Below are 22,013 nucleotides of genomic sequence, written 5' to 3' on the forward strand. Positions count from 1 at the left end.
TGAAGGTCACTGTACGTTTGATGATAAAGGCAGTTTTAAGTACGTCCAATGTTTGAGGCTCGCTCTGATCTTTGTTCAATGGAAACTGAATGCCATTCTGAATAGGAACCTGAAATTTGAAGCCCTTTTTCTGAGAACCTGTCTTTTACTGGATATCCCAGTTTATATTTCTGCGGCTCAGTTCTACCAGTTTTTTTTCAAAAATAATATCACACCGGCGTGGTATTTCATGGAATTACATATCCAGCGACATGAAATGGATGAATGACAACGGATGAGGCATACATTGGGTGTCAAAATAGCTTCTCGGATGGGGGGGGGTTTAAAGGGCTTACTTCGTGGGTTCACCTTTAGCTTTCATTTAGCTGCTGAATTGGTTGCTGGGGTTGCTGTAAGCATGGGAATTGACTGAGGGGGTGAGAATGCTGTGTGCCTGGAACAAGACCTGAGGGGTTATGAGCGGCCTGGCACTAATTGTACTGATTAGTTTGTGCGGATTGAGATGGTTGGTAAAACTAGCTTTCCGTGCACGTGCTGAACCTTTTGGATTATTTGCTCTGTATTGACATTAAAACATTTATTGAAAGCTCCTGCTTGCTAAAAGCCACGAGTACCTTACAGTGGTTGCTCCAAGAGGTTCGGTCTCTTAATTAGGGGATTTTTGGACGAGCTGTCTTGTCCTAGTTGGCCGTACAAGTACCAATGCCTGACATCCGGGAAGGGCAAAAAGAGTAAACCACATTTTACACTGGCATCTCATGTAGAGCAAGCAGAGTGTGAGGGCAGCAGATTACCCTCTCCCTGAAGGTCACTAGTGATCGATATTGGGTTGTTACCCACCATCTGATAACGACAGTAATTCTTGTGAGAGTGGGTCGTTTTTTTCCTGAGAATCTAAATCATTAATACTGAATTGTTTTGAGCTGGATTTGAACCCACCAGCTGCTATCCCAGTCCGCTGTCCTCGCAATTAGCCTACGCCTGCACACTTAATGCTTTTGCTTATTTTGCCTTTCGTTGTTCTGCATGGCAAGTACTATGGCCGTCTTTTGCAAAATATGTATCTTTAAGTCAATGCTTTTACACATTGGGAACTGGCCATTTTGGTGATGATGTAGGTGTACTGTGTGGGTGGCTGGTAGTGTGTGGAGGTTGTACTGTGTGGGTCGCTGGTAGTGTGTGGAGGTTGTACTGTGTGGGTCGCTGGTAGTGTGTGGAGGTTGTACTGTGTGGGTGGGTGGTAGTGTGTGGAGGTTGTACTGTGTGGGTGGCTGGTAGAGTGTGGAGGTTATACTGTGTGGGTCGCTGGTAGTGTGTGGAGGTTGTACTGTGTGGGTGGCTGGTAGTGTGTGGAGATTGTACTGTGTGGGTGGCTGGTAGTGTGTGGAGATTGTACTGTGTGGGTGGCTGGTAGAGTGTGGAGGTTGTACTGTGTGGGTCGCTGGTAGTGTGTGGAGGTTGTACTGTGTGGGTGGCTGGTAGTGTGTGGAGGTTGTACTGTGTGGGTGGGTGGTAGTGTGTGGAGGTTGTACTGTGTGGGTCGCTGGTAGTGTGTGGAGGTTGTACTGTGCGTGTGGCTGGTAGTGTGTGGAGGTTGTACTGTGTGGATGGTGGCTGGTAGTGTGCGGAGGTTGTACTGTGTGGGTGGCTGGTAGTGTGTGGAGGTTGTACTGTGTGGATGGTGGCTGGTAGTGTGTGGAGGTTGTACTGTGTGGATGGTGGCTGGTAGTGTGTGGAGGTTGTACTGTGTGGGTGGCTGGTAGTGTGTGGAGGTTGTACTGTGTGGATGGTGGCTGGTAGTGTGTGGAGGTTGTACTGTGTGGGTGGCTGGTAGTGTGTGGAGGTTGTACTGTGCGTGTGGCTGGTAGTGTGTGGAGGTTGTACTGTGTGGGTCGCTGGTAGTGTGTGGAGGTTGTACTGTGTGGGTCGCTGGTAGTGTGTGGAGGTTGTACTGTGTGGGTCGCTGGTAGTGTGTGGAGGTTGTACTGTGTGGGTGGCTGGTAGTGTGTGGAGGTTGTACTGTGCGTGTGGCTGGTAGTGTGTGGAGGTTGTACTGTGTGGGTGGCTGGTAGTGTGTGGAGGTTGTACTGTGTGGGTGGCTGGTACTGTGTGGAGGTTGTACTGTGTGGGTGGCTGGTAGTGTGTGGAGGTTGTACTGTGTGGGTGGCTGGTAGTGTGTGGAGGTTGTACTGTGTGGGTGGCTGGTAGTGTGTGGAGGTTGTACTGTGTGGGTGGCTGGTAGTGTGTGGAGGTTGTACTGTGTGGGTGGCTGGTAGTGTGTGGAGGTTGTACTGTGTGGGTGGCTGGTAGTGTGTGGAGGTTGTACTGTGTGGGTGGCTGGTAGTGTGTGGAGGTTGTACTGTGTGTGTGGCTGGTAGTGTGTGGAGGTTGTACTGTGTGGGTGGCTGGTAGTGTGTGGAGGTTGTACTGTGTGTGTGGCTGGTAGTGTGTGGAGGTTGTACTGTGTGGGTGGCTGGTAGTGTGTGGAGGTTGTACTGTGTGGGTGGCTGGTAGTGTGTGGAGGTTGTACTGTGTGTGTGGCTGGTAGTGTGTGGAGGTTGTACTGTGTGGGTGGCTGGTAGTGTGTGGAGGTTGTACTGTGTGTGTGGCTGGTAGTGTGTGGAGGTTGTACTGTGTGGGTGGCTGGTAGTGTGTGGAGGTTGTACTGTGTGGGTGGCTGGTAGTGTGTGGAGGTTGTACTGTGCGTGTGGCTGGTAGTGTGTGGAGGTTGTACTGTGTGTGTGGCTGGTAGTGTGTGGAGGTTGTACTGTGCGTGTGGCTGGTAGTGTGTGGAGGTTGTACTGTGCGTGTGGCTGGTAGTGTGTGGAGGTTGTACTGTGTGTGTGGCTGGTAGTGTGTGGAGGTTGTACTGTGCGTGTGGCTGGTAGTGTGTGGAGGTTGTACTGTGTGGGTGGTGGCTTGTCGTTATAAGTTGTAGGTTTATTCTATAGATGGCTCTAAATTTAGCTCTCTGCTTGACTGTTTTTTTGCAGACCAGTGGGAATTCAGATGCAGTCATGGCACTGCGTGGGCAGCTGGAGGAATGGGAGCAGCGGCTGGTCAGGCAGAAGGAGGAGGCTGCGGCCTCCAGGGCCATGTTCAATCACCAAAGCCAGGTTTGTCCTCTTTTAGGCCATATACAACTGGCTAAGTGCTTTCAAACTACCTCTGAAGTTGTGATGCTACTTAACTAGACTTGATTTGTTTTTGTCTCGTGTTTTGGTTTTATTAAAATTTGGTACTCTATCTAAACTGCTAAGGAATCAGGTGAATTTGATTGGCTATCAGGTGAAAACGTGCTTTTGAGCTGAAATTATTCAGTAGTAATTACAGAGAAGATTTCATACTGTAGTTCCTGTATGCTCTTTCTCCAACCTTTCGATATGTGTATAATAGATATTCAACTGTGTATCGAGTGAGGCTTGTAGAAGTGGAGAGTGTGTTGCAATGTCATCGCAGACGTGGACCACTCTTGGACTGTTTTATCATTATAAGGATTTTTTTTTTTTTTCAGCATCACTCCCATTGTTGGGATCCTAGGATCCTGGGTTCGAATCCCGGTCGATCGCTGAATTAACGCCAGGGGGGTTGACTCAGCCTGTCATCCTTCCGAGGTCGGCAAATTGAGTACCAGTTCACTGGTAATTCCCTGTTTGTCGTAAAAGGCGACAAAAAGGGTTGGCGTCAGGAAGGGCATCCGGCCGTAAAACATTGCTTCAAAAAGGGGACCAAAAAAACAACAACAACCACGGTGCCTGAAAAAGGCCAACCCCCGCCTTGCGGGGAAAAATGGCCTCTAAAGGTGGTTATTTATATACTCCCATTGTTTCGTGGAATTTAAATGTCCCGTACAGCATTCAGTCGTACTTGGTTTCTCTGCCTACAACCCGGGCCTTGTTTTTATCAGAAGTTTATCGTGGTTGGGTTGAGCAAGTAATACAAAAATGTTGAAAATAAAGGGTTTTCTCTCAAGTTAATGGATAATATAAAGGCTGTGTATTCTGTCATGACATCAACATCATGCATGAAGCTGGTCAACAGCTTTGGTTTGTTTTAGTCTACAGTAAACCCTCGTCCACCACTGGGGTTAGGTTCCTGGAAAACAGCACGTTCAGCAAAAACGTGTTGTGCAAGCTGAAGACCTTGTGGGGTAAATTGGAATGTTACATACGGACAAATATTCTATGCATTGAAGGAGGTTACATGTCAGGAATACCTGCAAAAAAACATGTACAAATCAAAATTCACTGGTTGCAAAAGTATTCAGGTCCCCTAATGTCAGTAGTTGGTGGAAATGACTTGTACGAGTCTTTTTGGGTCGGTCTCTACCAGATTTGCACAGTGAGATACTGAAATCTTTGCCCATTCCTCACATGAAAATTGCTCTAGTTCTTCCAAGTTTGATTGGGGTCTTCGATCAACTGCAATTTTCAGGTCTCCCCATGAGTGTTCGATTGGGTTCAAGTCAGGACTTCGACTGAGACACTGAAGAACATTTATTTTCTTCTCATTCAACCACTCCAGTGTGGCTTTAGCTTTGTGATTCAGATCATGGTCCTGCTAAAATGTGAATCTCCGACCCTGTTTCAGATTCATGGCTGACTCGAGTAGTTTTTCATCAAGGATTCTCCTGTACTTTGCACCATCCATTGTCCCTTCTATCCTGACAAGCTTGCCAGTCCCTGTTGATGATGATGCTGCCACCACCATGCTTGATAGTAGGCATGGTGTTGACTGGGCGATGTGTAGTGTTGGGCTTGCACCAGAGGTAGGCCTAACGCTTTGAATTTAGACCAAAAAGTTCAATTTTTGTCTCGTCTGACCACAAAACTTTTCTCCACATGCCCGCAGTATCATTAAGATGCTTCGTCATGAACCCAATATGAGCTTTTAGATGCGTCTTTTTCAGTAATGGCTTCTTTCTTGCCACCTGTACATAGAGGCCAGCTTTGTGAAGGAAACAGGATATTGTTGATTTGATGAACACTGACCCCCATCTCAGACATAGAGCTTTGCAGATCTTTCAAAGTCTTTGCTGGATTTAGTAACATCCCGAACCTGTTTCCTGCTTGCCAGGCTGCTGAGTTTGGATCGGTGCCGTGACCTGGGTAGAGTCTGGGTGGTATGATACGTCTTCACTTCTTAATTATGGATTTCACCGAACTCAAAGGGATCATGAGTGACTGAAATCATCTTATAACCCTCTCCTAAACGATATTTTCCACCACTTTATGTCTGACTTCTTTGGAAAGCTCCTTGGTCTTCATGTTCATGTTCATGTTTGCCTTGTTGGTTGATAAAGTGAGTTGACCTTAAAACTCCTTAGTTAGGTGTGGGAGCTTAATTTCTAAGTTAAACCAACGGAGCATCTTTTCTTTTGGACTTGGTTATGACTAACTTCCCTGAAAATGTCTGCTGCTCTTCTTCTGCTCCAATCGGCTCTTCTGATCATGTGCTTGTTAAAGTGGACATCTTTCTGACCATTCTCAGAGAGCCTCCTCAGCGTCAGCGAGTCTGGCATTTCACTCAGGCCAACTGGCACGGTCTTCAAGCAGCCATCAATCATCTGGACTGGTCTCCCATCTCTACTGCCTCTGACATAAATTCTTCCTGGGAATTCTTCCAAAGCAAACTGCTCTCTCTCATGCACAGATTTATCCCATCTCGTCTTCTGTTGTCATACCCTTCCTCCCGTCCATGGTACACGGAATCTTGTGGTGAGGCTATTGCCCAGAAACAACTTGCTTTTGTCTCCTGGAAAGCAAATCCAACGGAAGGAAATCTCATTTCCTTTCACAAAGCCCGAAACAAGTGTGTGTCCACCCTCAGGAGAGCCAGGAAACAATATCTCTCCGTTCTCAGGACCGAACTCTCTTATCTGTCTCCCTCTTCCAAATCCTGGTGGCATCTGGTCAAATCTGTTTCTGGTGTTTGTTCCCCCTCCATCCACTCCCTCACCTCAAATGGCCACACGGCTGACTCCGCACGTGAAAAAGCTGAATGCCTCAACTCTGTGTTTGCCTCTAAATCTTGTGTCCCAAACCCATCCCTCTCTGTACCCACCGTACCCAGACGTACCCAGCTGCTCCTGGACTCTGTGTCCTTTCCTCCTGACAAGGTGGAAAAGTTTCTGTCAACCCTCGACTCGGATTCTGCAACTGGACCTGACGGCATCAGCCCACGGGTCCTAAAATCCTGTTCTTCCGCTCTTTCACTCCCTCTCTCTGTTCTCTTCACCCTCTCTTTTGCTCAAGGTCATCTTCCATCTGCTTGGAAATCTGCCAACATCACCGCTTTGCACAAAAAAGGTGCAAAAACAGATCCCAGCAACTACAGACCAATCAGCCTTCTCCCAATTATCAGCAAAGTCATGGAATCCATCATTGCTTCAGATATGAAATCTTTCCTCTTCTCCAATGGCTTGATCTCTGACCATCAATTTGGTTTCAGACCTGGACACTCTACTCTGGACATGCTGCTTCTGCTTTCTCAACAATGGATGGAGGTCCTCAATGCCAAACAGGAAATTAGAGCAGTCTCCCTTGACATATCACGTGGCTTCGATACGGTCTGGCACCCCGCTCTGCTCACCAAACTCTCCTCTTTTGGTATCCATGGAAATCTCCACGCATGGCTGGCGGACTTCCTCTCTAGTCGTAGTCAACGTGTGGCCCTGAATGGGTTTCTCTCATCTCTTCCTGTTCAGGCTGGAGTTCCACAAGGCAGTGTTCTAGGCCCTGTGCTTTTTCTGGTCTTCATCAATGATCTCTCTGACTCTCTTGAAAATCCTCTGTATCTCTTTGCTGATGACTCTACTCTCTGTCGCTCCATTCTTAATCCCTCATATCGGCAGTCTGCAGCCACCTCACTCTCTGCAGACCTGGACAAAATCACAGACTGGGCAAACAAGTGGAACATGTCCTTCAATCCTGACAAATCTCACACTCTTACGATGTCTCTCCGAAAAGACCGACTGGACAACCCTCCCATCCACTTTCTGAATAATCCTCTCCAAGAAGTTCTGTCACTCAAGCTTTTGGGTCTCACTATCTGCCATGATCTTTCCTGGGAAAACCACATTTCAAATCTGGCCTCCAAAGCCAGTCGCCGACTGGGCATCCTCCGTCGTGCGAAGTCCTTCCTTGGCACACCTGAGCTCCTCACCACATACAAGGCTTTCATCCGCAGCTCAATGGAATACTGCTCTCCCCTCTGGGCTGGTGCTCCTGCCTCACACCTAGCTCATCTTCACGCTGTTGAAACCAAAGCATTCAGAATCATTGGAATCTCCCACGATGAAGCTAACTCCAAGGGCCTCTCACTCACTCACCGCAGGCAGGTTGGTGGTCTTTCCGTCTTCTACCGACTCCTCTCTGGCCTTGTCCCCCCAGCTCTCTCTGGGCTCTGTCCCGCAAATATTCCTACAGGTCGCACAAGATCTGCCTGCAACCCTCTTATGGTCAAACTGCCAAAATCAAGACTCTCTGCTCACCTTCACTCCTTCATTCCTCTTTTCTCCCGCCTCTGGAACAAACTCCCTCACTCTCTTCAATCCCACTCCACCCTCCAGGTCTTTAAAACAGCTGTTCACCACCATCTCTGATCTTCCCCCATCCAAAACCTTGATCTTTTCTACCCCCGCTAATTTCACCCCAATTCCACTTTTTTGAAATACCAACTTCTGTCCTGGAAGTCCTTGGTGTCCTTGTGTTTTATACTTCTCCCTCCCCCCCCCCCCCCTTCCCATGCCTCCTACCCCCCAAGCCCTCTCCCTTCCACACATCTCCCTGCTCTCACATGTTGTGTTTGTGTGCTTCCCCTTCTCTCCCCATCTTGTTTTCCGCTCCCTCTTTTTATATATTTTGTTTGTCTGGTTGATTTGTTTGTGAAGTAAATGTTAGCTCTCTCACGAGCCTCGATTCAGTATACAAAAAAAAACTTTAAAAAAAAACTAATTATATACAGGTGAAACCTATTACATTTATTTTGTAACTTTTCAAACAAATAATTTGCTCCTGAAGTGATTTTGGTTTAATTAGGCAAAGTTTTTGAATAGTTATAAAACGGAGAATCCTCAGATTTCGCTGTTAATCTAACTTATTCACATTTATTTTTATTTTTTTTCTAACTTTCTTTTCTAACTTAATTTTTTTTCTAACATTTTTTTTCTATCTAACAATCTAACTTATTCACATTTTTTGCTTTTTTGTGTGTGTGTGTGTGTGTGTGTGTGTGTGTATATATATATATATATAGTTTGATTTGAAAGAATCATGAAACAAGCTCGGGTGGCATCAACATGTGAAAATTTTGGGTGGGTGGGTGGGGGGGGGGCTAAATACTTTTTCAGGCCACTATACATTTGTTAGGGTGGAGGTTTGAGGCCAGGGCATCATCTTCGACAGTGGGCTTTTCATGGCACGAAAGGTTTCCATTCAGTCGCCAGATGCATTTGCACCAAAAATAATACCCGATGATCCTTGAAAGGTGAAACCGTGTGCTGCCTTCTGCTTCGTGGAGATGTACGTTCTGTTCGCTATTTTCATGTAGACGAGCCTCGTTTCGTCAGCGTTGAATACCATAGTTCATGGGTGTAGCTGCTTTCTGTTATAAACTCCTGGAAATTGGGCTTGAACGAATGGTGCGTACCATGGTGGACTCGTTTACATGATACTCATGGCCGACCAATGCTACTCATCCTTTCACGCAACTTGTCTAAAATCACGATTTTCTCTACAAATGTCATAACCTTGTGGGATTTCTTCACTCCATTACCACTTGGAGAGTGCTTGATGTTTCGGTGCCATGCTGTATTTATGGGTCCAATATGTGACTAAATAACGTTTAGAGAAATCTCCTCTGCACAAGCTCACTTGACTGCGGTGCTATGAATGAATGATCGTTTTAAGGCCATTTTCCCCGCTAGAGCGGGGGTTAGCCTTGCGGGCCCCATGCCAATCATGGTTCCTTGTTTGAGGAAATGTTTTTATGGCCGGATGCCCTTCCTGACGCCAACCCTTAGTCGCCTCTTACGATGCGCAAGGATACAGTGTACCTATAAACCGGGGTACACACCGTGATCATTCATCCCAGCAAGCTGGTACTCAATTTGCCGACCTCGGAAGGATGACAGGCTGAGTCAACCCCCCTGGCGTTAATTTAGCGATCGACCGGGATTCGAACCCAGGATCCTAGGATCCCAAGCCGGCACACTAACCGCTAAGCTAACACCAAGCTATGCACACTGAAAACAGCACGGGTGGTAGAAGATGGCAGGAGAAGTCAGCTCTATGCATGACGTGGTCACAGCGCTACATTAAAACCCGTGTATAATTAAGTTTCATGTGCATTCCAGAAATAAGCGTCACATTTATTCCCACGTCACACAAATCCATATTGCCCAAACCAGCGTTGGACAAGGGTTTACTGTATTTTATTCTTATTCGAAAAGTCGTACACAGTACACACGTGTGCGCGTTCTGGCCTCTACCCGTAGCACGCGCACGCATGCCCACATACACGCACACACGCACACACGCACGTTATAGGCCTCAAAGCCTGAGATCTATTATGTCTTTAAGTTTGTGTCGTTGTTTCATCTCTTTTGTAATTGAACTTTCAAATAACCAGCCTGTGGGGATAATGTCGAAGATAATATGTTTGTATACAGAGCATCACTTTAAATTCCGAAGGTTTATTTTTTATTTTTAAGCTATTTATAACAATTTTGCTGAATCCTCAGGTCATGAAACTGTGCTGCATAATGGTGCTCAACTCAAAGTTTCATTTATGAAGTGGTTTCTTGCAGAGCAGAAAGTAGCACCTGCATACAGGTTAACTGAATCTAATGATATAAACTTGTTTGTGCCTGTTTTTTTATTTTTAATTATTCAACAGCATCTAACCACTCTAACTGTCATTGTATAAGCCAATTCCAATTTTTGTTTCGCCATTAATATCTTCACGTCTTCCCTGTTGATAGGTCATCTCATCTTGATTCTTGAAGAGATTAACTTATAAAATGGGTCGTCATGTCTGGATGTCTGTCCGTCATTCTGTTAACTTTTTGTTATTTCTGCTTCTCTTCCCTTACCACCCAGCTGATTGTTCTGAAACTTGACAGATGAATACAAAAGGCAGTAGTCCGCACAATCGCTAAGGCTTCAGTTTTTCGATTTTGGATCATGGGGCCGCCCAATGGTGTTTACCCCCTGAAATTTCAGATCCCTACTCGTCCCTTATTTACCAACCGATTGCCCTTAAACCCGACACAGCTCTTCTACTCAATTGCCCCAACAATTTCTCAGCCTTCAATTTTTCGATTTTGGATCATGGGGGCTCCCAGGCAGGACTACCCCCCTGAAACATCAGATCCCAACTAGTCCCTTATTAACAACCAATTGCTCTGAAACCTGATAGTCCTTCTGTATGGTCCTTAAAATCCATTCTTCTGTATGGTTCTCACTCGATGGTCCATAAAATCGCTCAGAATTAGATTTTTTTTTTCAATTTTGTATCAGGGGGCCTTCAGGACGATCAGGGAGGTACCTGGGGGAAGTGAAGGGGGGGAGGGGAGGGAGGGGAATGGAGGATAAGGGAGGGGTTTCCTCAAAATCAGCAATGGTCTGAACTACAACTTCAAGAGATGACCGTCAGCCCACTTGGGGATATTTATATTATATGTACTAGGGAGATACCCGTGCTACGCACAGGTGGGAGGCCAGAAGCAAACGGGCAATGCAGATACGGCGAATGCTAAAGCATGAAACCAATAAATTCCACATTCCTGTAGCACCTTCAGTCGCACGTCAGACATGGACAGCAAGTTCGTGAAGGACTTTCATGAAAAACGTACCCGTTCGCAAACAAACGGGTACGTTCACGTATAGAAACATCAATCGTGGGACCGTGGTGAATCTGCATATGGCGATCCGCGAAGTTCACGTTCAGAAAGTAGAAACCATCACGGCATGTCGTCATTCACTTGAACTCGATATTTCTTTTTTCATTCCAAACAACATAACTCCAATTAACCACAAAATAAACTTTTAACAACATTGTTAATGTTTCCTTCATTGTAAAAACTACCAAGTCAACAGTTAAAAGGATTTTGAGCCAATAGGTGCTACGGCCTTGGCAAGATCGATGGAGACAACGATCTGTTAGCGTATTCACCGCCCAAATAGCTATGTGGAATTCTCTCATGTAGAGATTAAATGTCATTTGAACTTTGGCCGAGGTCATTATTTACTTTTAATGATGTTTATATACGAATGATGTTTAATGATGTTTATATTGGTTTTGGGTTGTCCTTTCCGCATATCTCATGGGATTGTAAGTTGGAGAGGCGGCCGTGATGGCGGGGAGTGAGGGGGATGGAATTCTCTCAAGCAGGGATTCAACCCGTGTCCTTATAAAAGGTCTTTGTCCGAGGTCACCGAGTTCGATCGGTGCAGCCGTTTGTGCGGCACCCGGGAAAACAACATTGTCACAATGAAAACATCGTCACAATGAACGTTATGCGAACGCAAATGCTATGCGGGAGTCCAAACCTGAGAATGCTGGAGACCAAAGCTGAAATTGGGAAAACTAAATAGCCTATTTTACTCCTGGAGATCACAGGATTATCCACCCAAAATATCGTTGCGATCGGTTCAGCAGTTTTTACGGTACCTTCGAACGGACAGACAGATGGACAGACAGACGGACGGACATTTGATGAATTATAGTAAGATGTACACATCCAGGACCAACCATAATGCGGCAATTCCAGCGTATCGGACATGGCATTTAGACAACAAATCAGTCAAAAAGCACTCCTAAGTGAACTTCAAATAATCTTTAGTAAACACAAAAATACCACATTAACCTTCCTTCCTCTCGCTTAAAATAAAAAATGCTGAAAGAAAATGTAAATTCCTTTCATTCAAACTAAAAAAAATAATGTAACTGACATGGCAAAATTTCTCACACATTTTGGCAGCAAGGAACAATTACATATTCCTGTGAATTTTAATAACGCTCTTCCACAATACTTTAGGTAACAACAAAGACACATTGCACTTCTAAACAAAAGTTGTAAAAAAAATCTTTCAGAACCTTTTCCTATTATTGATCAAAAAGTGTCATAACTGACGTGGCATGTGCAAAATTCAATTAAGCGGAATGCATGTACAGGGATTAAATCTCCTAACATTTTATTTCCACAATGTTTAGGATTGTGAAATCACATCTTTCAAGCCTATCGAAGATGTTCCCCAGGTAGACTATGTCAACATTGTCAGTCTTCGGCCGTGAAAAACGGAGGTGTCCATTCCTTGACGTTTGATGAAGAAATTTCATCGAGTAGAAGTGAAGCCTATTTTCTTGTCAGAGAACACTTCCAATGTAGAATCGATCAACATAATAGACTGCATAGTAGAGTTCTGGCTGGATTTCTTTTTTTTACACATCTGAGGAGGAGTGACAGGCTGAATGGAAATGATGTTTTGTTGCTTGTCATCACCATCATCAGTGATTTCTTGTTGTTTGTCATCATCATCATCGTCACTGATTTATTGTTGCCCATTGTCATTACCATCACTGATTTTCTGCTGCTAGTCATCATCACTGATCTATTGTTACCCATCGTCACTGATTTCTTGTTGTTTGTCATCATCATCATCATCACTGATTTATTGTTGCCTATTATCATTATCATCACTGATTTTCTGTTACTAGTCATCATCACTGATCTATTGTTGCCCATCGTCACTGATCTATTGTTGCCCATCGTCACTGATTTATTGTTGTCCATCGTCACTGATTTATTGTTGTCCATCATCACCATCATCATCATCATCACTGATTTATTGTTACCCATCATCATCACTGATTTATTGTTACCCATCATCATCATTGCTGATTTATTGTTGCTCGTCATCATCATCACTGATGTCTTCTTGCTAGTCATCATCACTGATTTCCTGTTGCTAGTCATCATCACTGATTTATTGTTGCCCATCATCACTGATTTCTTGTTACTAGTCATCATCATCACTGATTTCTTGTTGCTCATCATCATCATACTCGTACTCGATTTTCAACAACAGTTGCCACATCAGTTATGCTAGGTGCCACTCCAGTTACAACAACCTGCCACGTTAGTTATAAATATTTTTGGGGGAAACTCAAACTATTAACATTAATTTTTATACAGTATCTGTACATTGGTAAAGGAAAACTCTGAGATTTCTCATATATTGAAGAATTTAAAGTTGATTTTCGTATCCAGATTGTAACTGATGTGACGCATCTCAAAGGGGTGAAATATATTTTATATCCCAGAACAACATTGAAAGTTTCAATTGATTTGATGCTTTACCAGTAATTTATTTTGCACTGCCTCAACAAGTTAGAGGGTTTTCCACAAGAAAAAGGTAAATATAGGCTAGAAATTCCCAACATGTGAAAGAAATGAAATAACCACCTCACTTCTTAGGAACTCTCAACAATACAAATTGCCATGTGGTGCACATGGCAAGTACCACATGGCATGGCAATCACGATGTGACACTCTGCAGCAAAAGTCATGTGATTTGTAACAATATAGACATCACTTAAGACATCTGCAATAAATTTGATCAGATAAATCTATTTTTCTTTTTTGTCAAGTGATAGTTTTTCATAAAATTGCCCAATAACAATAACATAGAAATGGCGTTATAGTATTGTATAACTTGTAAAATATGGATCCATAAATACCAGATGTATGACTATCTAGAAGTTATTATGATAAACTTGCTGAGATTATAAGGATACCCTTAACCAACAATACCATAATGCATTATTATGGGCATCCGGTCATCCGAATCACCTGATTCGAATCTGGTGAGTCGCCTCAATGTGACCGTAACGGTCGACCATTTTGGGGTCTTCCCTGTCGATTACGCTTCTAATGCCACAATACCATATAGATTGGAAATCCGAATTGACCAGTTGTTAGCTAATTTGGCGTCGCACTACTTGATGCTAATTAAGCTGAGTGAGCTTGACGTGTGACATGGTCTGGATATGCGGTGTTTCTTGCTGCAGCCAATCATTCCTCAATGGGTCTTTCTAAATCATCTAGGAGCAACGACGAAAGTCAGAATTCACCCAGAGACCAAATATGTTTAACTATAAATAGCACGGGGAGGGATATGCAAGAAGCAATAACAAGTACGTATTAAATAAACCCCTTACCCACTACCGATTACGTGCCCACAGACCAACGAACAAACAGGATTCCTTAAAACTACCTAAGGGTCCAATCAGACACACCGCATGAGATGTCCACAACAGTATCTTACCATAGCATATAACACATAGAGTGCATTCAGAAAGTATTCACACCCCTTGACTTTTTCACATTTTGTATTTAAAGCCTGAATTTAAAATGGATGAAATTGACATTTATTTTGTCACTGATCTACACAAAATACCCCATAATGTCTGTGGATTTTTATTTTATGTTAATTTTTACAAAATAATTCAACACAAAATATATAAATATCTAATTTGCACAAGTATTCAACCCCATGAGTCAATACTTCGTATAAGCGCCTTTGGAAACGATTGCAGCTTTGAGTCTTCTTGGATATGTCTGTATCGGCTGGATTTGGGGAGTTTCTCCCATTCTTCCTTGCAGATTTGCTCAAGCACTGTCAAGTTGGATGGGGAGCGTCGGTGAACAGCAATATTCAAGTCTTTCCACAGATTCTCAATGGGATTCAAGTTGAGGCATTGGCTGGGCCACTCAAGGACTTTCATGTTCTTGCTCTGAAGCCATTCCAGTGTTGCTTTGGCTGTATACTTGGGTCATTGTCCTGTTGGAATGTAAATCTTTGCCGCACTCCAAGGTCTTTTGCACTCTGAAGCAGGTTCTCCTCAAGGATTTGCCTGTATTTGGCTCCATTAATTGTTCCCTCTATCCTTGCAAGTCTCCCAGTCCCTGCCGCTGAGAAGCATCCCATAGAATGATGCTGCCACGACCCTGCTTCACAGTAGGGATGGTGTTAGATGGGGGATGCGCTGTGCTCGGTTTCTGTCAGACGTAACGCTTTGCATTCAGGCCAAAGAGCTCGATTTTCGTCTCATCAGACCAAATAATATTTTGCCTCATGCTCTGAGTCTTTCACATGCCTTTTTGCAAACTCCAGGCATGCTGTCATGTGCCTTTTTATCAGGAGTGGCTTCCGTCTGGCCACTCTCCCATAAAGCCTAGATTTGTGAAGTGCTGCAGAGACTGTGGGCCCTTTTGGCAGGTTCTCCCATCTCAGCCAAGGCACTCTGTAGCTCTGTCAGAGTTGTCATTGGGTTCTTGGTCATCTCCTTCTTGCCCGGTTGCTCAATTTCATCGGACAGCCAACTGAAGTACAGTAGTATATTTTGCAACAGCTGCAACAACAACAACTACAGCTGCAACAACAAAGTGTCTACAAGAGTCTGGGTAGTTCCATATTTTTTTCATTTCCTTATGATGGAGCTCACTGTGCTCTTAGGAACTCTCAACAATAAAAATTGTTTTATCCCCTTCCCCAGATCTACACCTCCTCACAATTCTATCCAGGAGTTTGAGGACTTTCCTATTGATATGAATTTGAGAATGTAATGTGTGTAGTTGTAGACGACATGTTATATCTATGGGTAAGAGTCACGTTTTGACAACATTGAGCGTATGATGGCAGTAGAGTAGTTCCAAGATGGCAGGCTCCCTTTGAAGCATGCACCAGAAAGGAGCAACGTTCTGTCATCCATTTCTTGGGAAGTGAGGGTGTTGATCTCGGTGAAATCCATCACAGAATGAAGATGCAATATGATGACGCATGTTTATCGCTGCAGCAGGTGTACAACTGGGACAGGAAGTTTAAAAGTGGAGTGTCCAGTGTGGCAGACGCTGCTCGCTCGGTCCAGCCTCACACAGCCGACACACCAGAAATGGTTGCAGGAGCTGAGCGCGTGCTCAGGGAAAACCGTCGCATTACGCTGGATGAAGTGCTCTCCGAATTGAACATTAGCCATGGTTCAGCACACCATATCATTCACTACGTGCTTGGGTTCCACAAAGTGTCTACAAGGTGGGTGCTTAGACAACTCACACCTGAACTGAAAGAACAGCGAGTGGACGCATGTGAAGAACCTCTGCGACATTACGAAACAGAAGGCGACGCTTTCTTACAGCGCGTACTGACTGTGGATGAAAGCTGGGTCCACTACTTTCAGCCAGAAACGAAGATGGCAAGCAAAGAGTTGCCCCATTCAATTTCACCGAAGCCCAAAAAGTTCCCCATATAGTCGTCCACTGGAAAAGTGATGCTGACGCTCTTCTGGGATAGCAGAGGCCCACTTGTAGAGCATTGCATGCCCAGAGGGTCCACAGTCACCAGTGCATCATACTGCGATCTCCTTAAAAATTATCTGAAACCAGCAATCAGATCAAAACGTCATGGACTACACCCTACCAGTGTTTTGCTGCAGAAGGACAATGCTCGGCTCCATACTGCCCGCGCTACAGCTGCAACAATCGAGGACCTGCATTTTGAGTGTCTGCCTCATCCACCCTACTCGCCAGACCTCGCCCCTTCGGATTACCACATATTTGGGCCACTTAAAGAGGCACTTGGTGGAACCACTTTCTGATCCGATGAAGAGGTGCAAGAGGTGGTGCACGAATGGCTACACAAGCAGCCAAAAACGTTTTTTTTTCTGGAGGAATCCAAGCCTTAGTAAAGCGCTGGAAAAAATGCATTGAAAGCAATGAAGATTATGTTGAAAAATAACAGTTGTTACACACGTACATGCAATAAACAAGTTGTGAAAAATATTTTAAGGTTACTTATTGACTGTAGCTGGGCAGCTTAGCTAAAAAATTCGGATCGATTGTGCCTTTTCCCTTAAAAGCATGAAACTTGGCACATGGCTAGAATACCCGAAAAGAAAGATTTTTAGTCCAGGGGGCATCCCCAATTTCACCCCCATATGGCGGCCATCTTGAAATCCAAGATGGCCATCATACAAGACCTATTTTGATGAATATCTCCATAATTAGAACAGATATCAAAATGGTTGAAGTGCCTATACCTACATTTTTAGGGTCTAGGAATCCAATGGCAACATAAAATATTCAATAGTATATGGCAGCGCAAGGAGCTAGTGCAAGGAGCTAGTTGTCACACTTGATACAGAGGTTCTTACTGCTCCACCACGCATTGATCTAGAATCGCTCTCCCCGTGCACTCAGGAAGAGGCAGATGGTCGGATGTTCCTACATGCTGCTGATGCAACACAGAGAGGGCATAGTAAGGTCCTCATACAAACTGTGGACACAGATGTTGTCGCGCTTGCAGTTACAGCATCCCAGAAGCTTTCAGTGATGATAAGGTTACAATTTGGGACAGGCAAGAACATGCGATTTATCTCTGCACATGATATAGCCACAGCTCTTGGCCCTGAGAAATCTAAAGCCCTCCCCATGTTTCATGCACTAACAGGGTGTGACACTTCTTCAGCGTTTAATGGGCGTGGAAAGGTAACTGCATGGAATGTGTGGGAATCATTCCCTGAGCTCACAGAGGTACTAGCAGAAATTTGCCACCAGAGCACAGAGATAACTGAAACCTGCATGAACGTCATTGAGAGATTTGTTATTCTGTTGTATGATCGCACAAGTACTGCTACTGACATTAACATTGTACGAAAGAAACTGTTTGCAAAGAAGGGCAGACCTGTGGAATCGATTCCACCAACACATGATGCCCTTGTGCAGCACGTAAAGCGGGCAGTATACCAAGGCACACTATGCTGGGGACAAGCATTGCATGCTAAGCCTGATCTACCAAGCCCCACTGAATGGGGTTGGCAAAAAACGTCTGCTGGCCAGTTCAAACCAATATGGACAACACTTCCAGAGGCTGCAAAGATCTGCAATGAACTTGTTAAGTGTGGGTGCAAAAAAGGATGTACTGGTCGTTGCCGGTGTAAGAAAGCTGCACTTCCCTGTACTTCTCTCTGCGCATGTGATGGAGAATGCAGCAAAGACTAGAAAACCACAAGATGGCACAGTTACAGTCTGCGATGTCATAGACACTTTTAATCACTGAAGAATGCCAACCTGTTAAGAGTATTTATATGCATTCCCAGTATGCATGATACTATGCAAAATTAATATTTTCATATGACTGCTTAATATTTTATGTTACCATTGGATTCCTAGACCCTAAAAATGTAGGTGTAGGCACTGCAATCATTTAGATAGCTGTTCTAATTATGGAGATATTCATCAAAACAGGTCTGTTATGGCGGCCATCTTGGATTTCAAGATGGCTGCCATATACTATTGAATATTTTATGTTGCCATTGGATTCCTAGACCCTAAAAATGTAGGTATAGGCACTTCAACCATTTTGATATCAGTTCTAATTATGGAGATATTCATCAAAACAGGTCTTGTATGACGGCCATCTTGAATTTCAAGATGGCCGCCATATGGGGTGAAATTGGAGATGCCCACTGGACTAGAAATCTTTCTTTTGGGGTATTCTAGCCATGTGCCAAGTTTCATGCTTTTAAGGGAAAAGGCACAATTCATCAGTTAAGCAGCCCCACTACTGCCCCTTGTCCATTGCAAAAAAACTACTGAGGACAAGTGCAAATAAAACTAGAACGACACTTCGACGTCACGATGCTGACCGATATGCCTCCGCCCACATTATTACATCATTATACATACTTGTACCAAGTTTGATTTAGATTCATTCAGATGTTTTCAAGTATCATATTTTTACCACCAAAATCACATCATCTTACTCCTCACCTTTGATACAACAACAACATGCATTTTAAAGGCCATTTTCCCTGCTAGAGCGGGGGTTAGCCTTGCGGTCCCCATGACAATCTTCTCCATTTTGCCCTATTTTCTGCATCTCTCCTTGTTAACCCCCTTGCCCGCATTTCTTCTTCCACCATCTTTAGCCAAGTCTTTCTCGGTCTTCCCCGTCCTCTGCTTCCTTCTACATTCATTTCCACCACTCTTCTCAACCAGTCACTTTCATCCTTCCACAACACATGACCAAACCATCTCAACCTGTTCCTCTTCACAGCATTAATCACAGGCTCTATTCCCATCATCTTTCGCAATTCATCATTTGTCTTCCTCTCTCTCAACGATACTCCACACATCCGTCGAACCATTCGCATTTCCACCCTTTCCAACCTTCGTTGCTGCTCTATGTTCATTACCCATGTCTCGCTCCCATAAATCATAACACTTCTCACACATGCAGCATACACCTTTCCCTTCAGCTTCAACGACACTCCCCTCATCATCAGCATGCCACTCAGTTCCCGAAACTTCTTCCATGCACATCTCACTCGAGCAACCGTTGCCGAGTCTGATCCACCTTCTCCATTCAGCATGTCTCCGAGGTAGCAAAATGTTTTCACACCTTCCAGCTTCACACCATCTCCAAGATCCAACTCAACATTTCCTCCATCTGCAGCTCCCTCTGTGCACACCTTACATTTGAATGTAGCTGCCACACTGGTTAATGACCCTCTCAGACCACTACATTTTTGATGAACCCACTCAGCGCACATTGTACATTGAATGGAGTTCACTCCGACACCCTTCCTACACACAGCACAGGGCCACTTCCCAGTTCTTTCCACCTCACCACATGCTTTACCACTTGCCATCACCTTCGTCTTTCCGATATTCACCTTCAGACCTTTTGTCTCCATACATTCCTTCCACGTGTTCATCTTTTCCTTCAGTCCATCCATACTTTCCGCAATCAACACCAGATCATCTGCATACAACAACTCCCACGGTAAACCCTCCTTTACGTTCTGAGCCAGCACCTCCATCACAGCTACAAATAGTAGTGGACTTAGTACCGACCCCTGATGCACTCCCACCTTCACCTCAAACTCACCACTGTTCCCGTCCTTCATCCTTACAGCTGTGCGCGCTCTTTTGTACATTGCCATCACCTTTGATGCTAAAATATAATCATTTAATCTTTGCATCATAATATATACTTGTACCAAGTTTGGTCAAAATCCCATCACTGGTTCACAAGTTAGAACAGGAATTTATTTTCACTCGATTTGACCTCTGACCTTTGACCTAGTGACCCCATAATCTAATCAGTTCATTTTTGCATCATTATACATACTTGTCGCAAGTTTGATTCAAATCCCTTCAGCTGTTCTCAAGTTATCACATTTTTACATTACATGACCTCTGACCAGTTCATCTTTGCATCATATTTATATATAATTTTAGCAAATTTGTTCAAAATCCCATCACTTGTTCAAAAGTTGGCGCAGCAACATAAATTTTACTTGACATGACCTCTGACCTTTGACCTCTTGCCTCCAAAATCAAATCATTTCATCTTTGCATCATATATACTTATACCATGTACGTTCAAAATCCCATCACTGGTTCACAAGTTGGCATAGCAACATAAATTTTACTTAACATGACCTCTGACCTTTGACCTCTTGACCTCACAATCTAATTGGTTCATCTTTACCTCCAACACCAAAGGTGGTTGGAAGTTGTGTTTTCACCCCTGTCTGTTTGTTTGTCTGTCCGTTTGTGAACAAAATATCTCAAATGTTGTGGACGGATTTGGACGAAATTTGGCAGAGATGTAGCGTATGTGACAAGGACGAAATTATTCGATTTTGGTGAAGATCCAGATTTGGATCCGGCTAGTAGATTTTTAAAAGCGATTCTTCACCATTGGGAGTTAGGCCCGCCAAAAACGATACATAGCAGGATATCTCAAAAAGTAATGGATAAATGGATTTGGACGAAACTTGTTGGACAGGTTATGTGTGTGACAAGGAAGAATCTATTCAATTTGGGTTGAAGATCCGGATCTGGATCCAGCTCGTAGAATTTTAAAGTGATTCTTCACCATTGAGTGATATGGCCAACCAGGCGGAGGTATGCTCTCTACTGAGTGCCATTTTAGTTTCATTATGCATACCTGTGCTAAGTTTGACTTGGATCCCTTCAGCCATTCTTAAGTTATCGTGGTAACGAAATAATTGTAACTTAACATGACCTTTGATCTTTGACCTCTTTACTTTACCCCAAAATCGAATCATTTTATGTTTGCATCGTCATCTATAACAAGCATTCTGAGTATTGCGCTGGAATACATGTCGCCTACCAAAGTTCAAAGTGCCATAACTTTGTCAAAAATGATCGAATATGCTAATTTATGCATGGTTGATGCTGGTTTTCAAACTTGATCTGAGGTATGCTGAGACATGTGTGTCACGTCTCGCCTCGTTGATCAGCCGGCAAGGTCGCTCCGTGGAGCAGCCTGCACGTATTGCACTGTGTGAATTATATAATTACCAACTCACAGTCTGAGGTACGAGCGATTCAAGAGATATCCATTTAAAAAAAAATATTTTCGTTTAATTAACGATATCTGCCAAATCACGTGCCCTATCGCAAATTCCAAAAGGTCGTTTTACTAGACTGACATGCTGAACAGATCTGTGAAGTTTCCCCTCGATTGGATCAAAAATGAGGGAGCTCGGTTTTAAAGGTTCATGCTTAAAAACGTCATAACTCTGAAACCATGTGACGCATGACGTCATGCTCGCTGGCTTTTTTGTTCGCCATGGGTATGCGATTCTGCCTGCAAAGTTTGGCCTCGATCTGTTCAGCCGTTGCAGATAAAAAGGGGTTTTCGTGTTTTCACGAAAAACAATATGGCGGCCGAACCACGTGACCGGTGACGTCATAATTACCATTACAATATTCTACAGACCGAGTCCCCCCTACGGTGAAAATTTGATCTCAATTGGTCTTATTATTGCAGAGAAATTGGTTTTTAAAGGAAATTAAAACTTAAAATGGCACTGAGTTAAGGTTCATCAGAATTCCCAAAGTTCAATGTGCCATAACTTTGTCAAAAATGATCGAAACGTCGTGAAGTTCGAACTTGACCTGTAACTTATGAGGA

The 22,013-nt window shown here is 44.0% G+C and overlaps 1 protein-coding gene across 4 annotated transcripts in view; it reads left to right on the plus strand.

The window, feature by feature from the left end:
* Positions 1-22,013, plus strand: part of RRBP1 (ribosome binding protein 1) — a 128,851-nt gene that overhangs the window by 22,964 nt on the left and 83,874 nt on the right. For all 4 annotated transcript variants that reach the window (XM_068128833.2, XM_068128835.2, XM_068128834.2 and 1 more), the window contains exon 5: positions 2,994-3,116. In XM_068128833.2, the coding sequence (XP_067984934.2) occupies positions 2,994-3,116 (123 nt within the window). The remainder of the gene's footprint in view (positions 1-2,993; positions 3,117-22,013) is intronic.

The sequence above is a fragment of the Myxine glutinosa genome, chromosome 9, assembly GCF_964187855.1.
Source record: "Myxine glutinosa chromosome 9, kmMyxGlut1.1, whole genome shotgun sequence".
NCBI lineage: Eukaryota > Metazoa > Chordata > Myxini > Myxiniformes > Myxinidae > Myxine > Myxine glutinosa.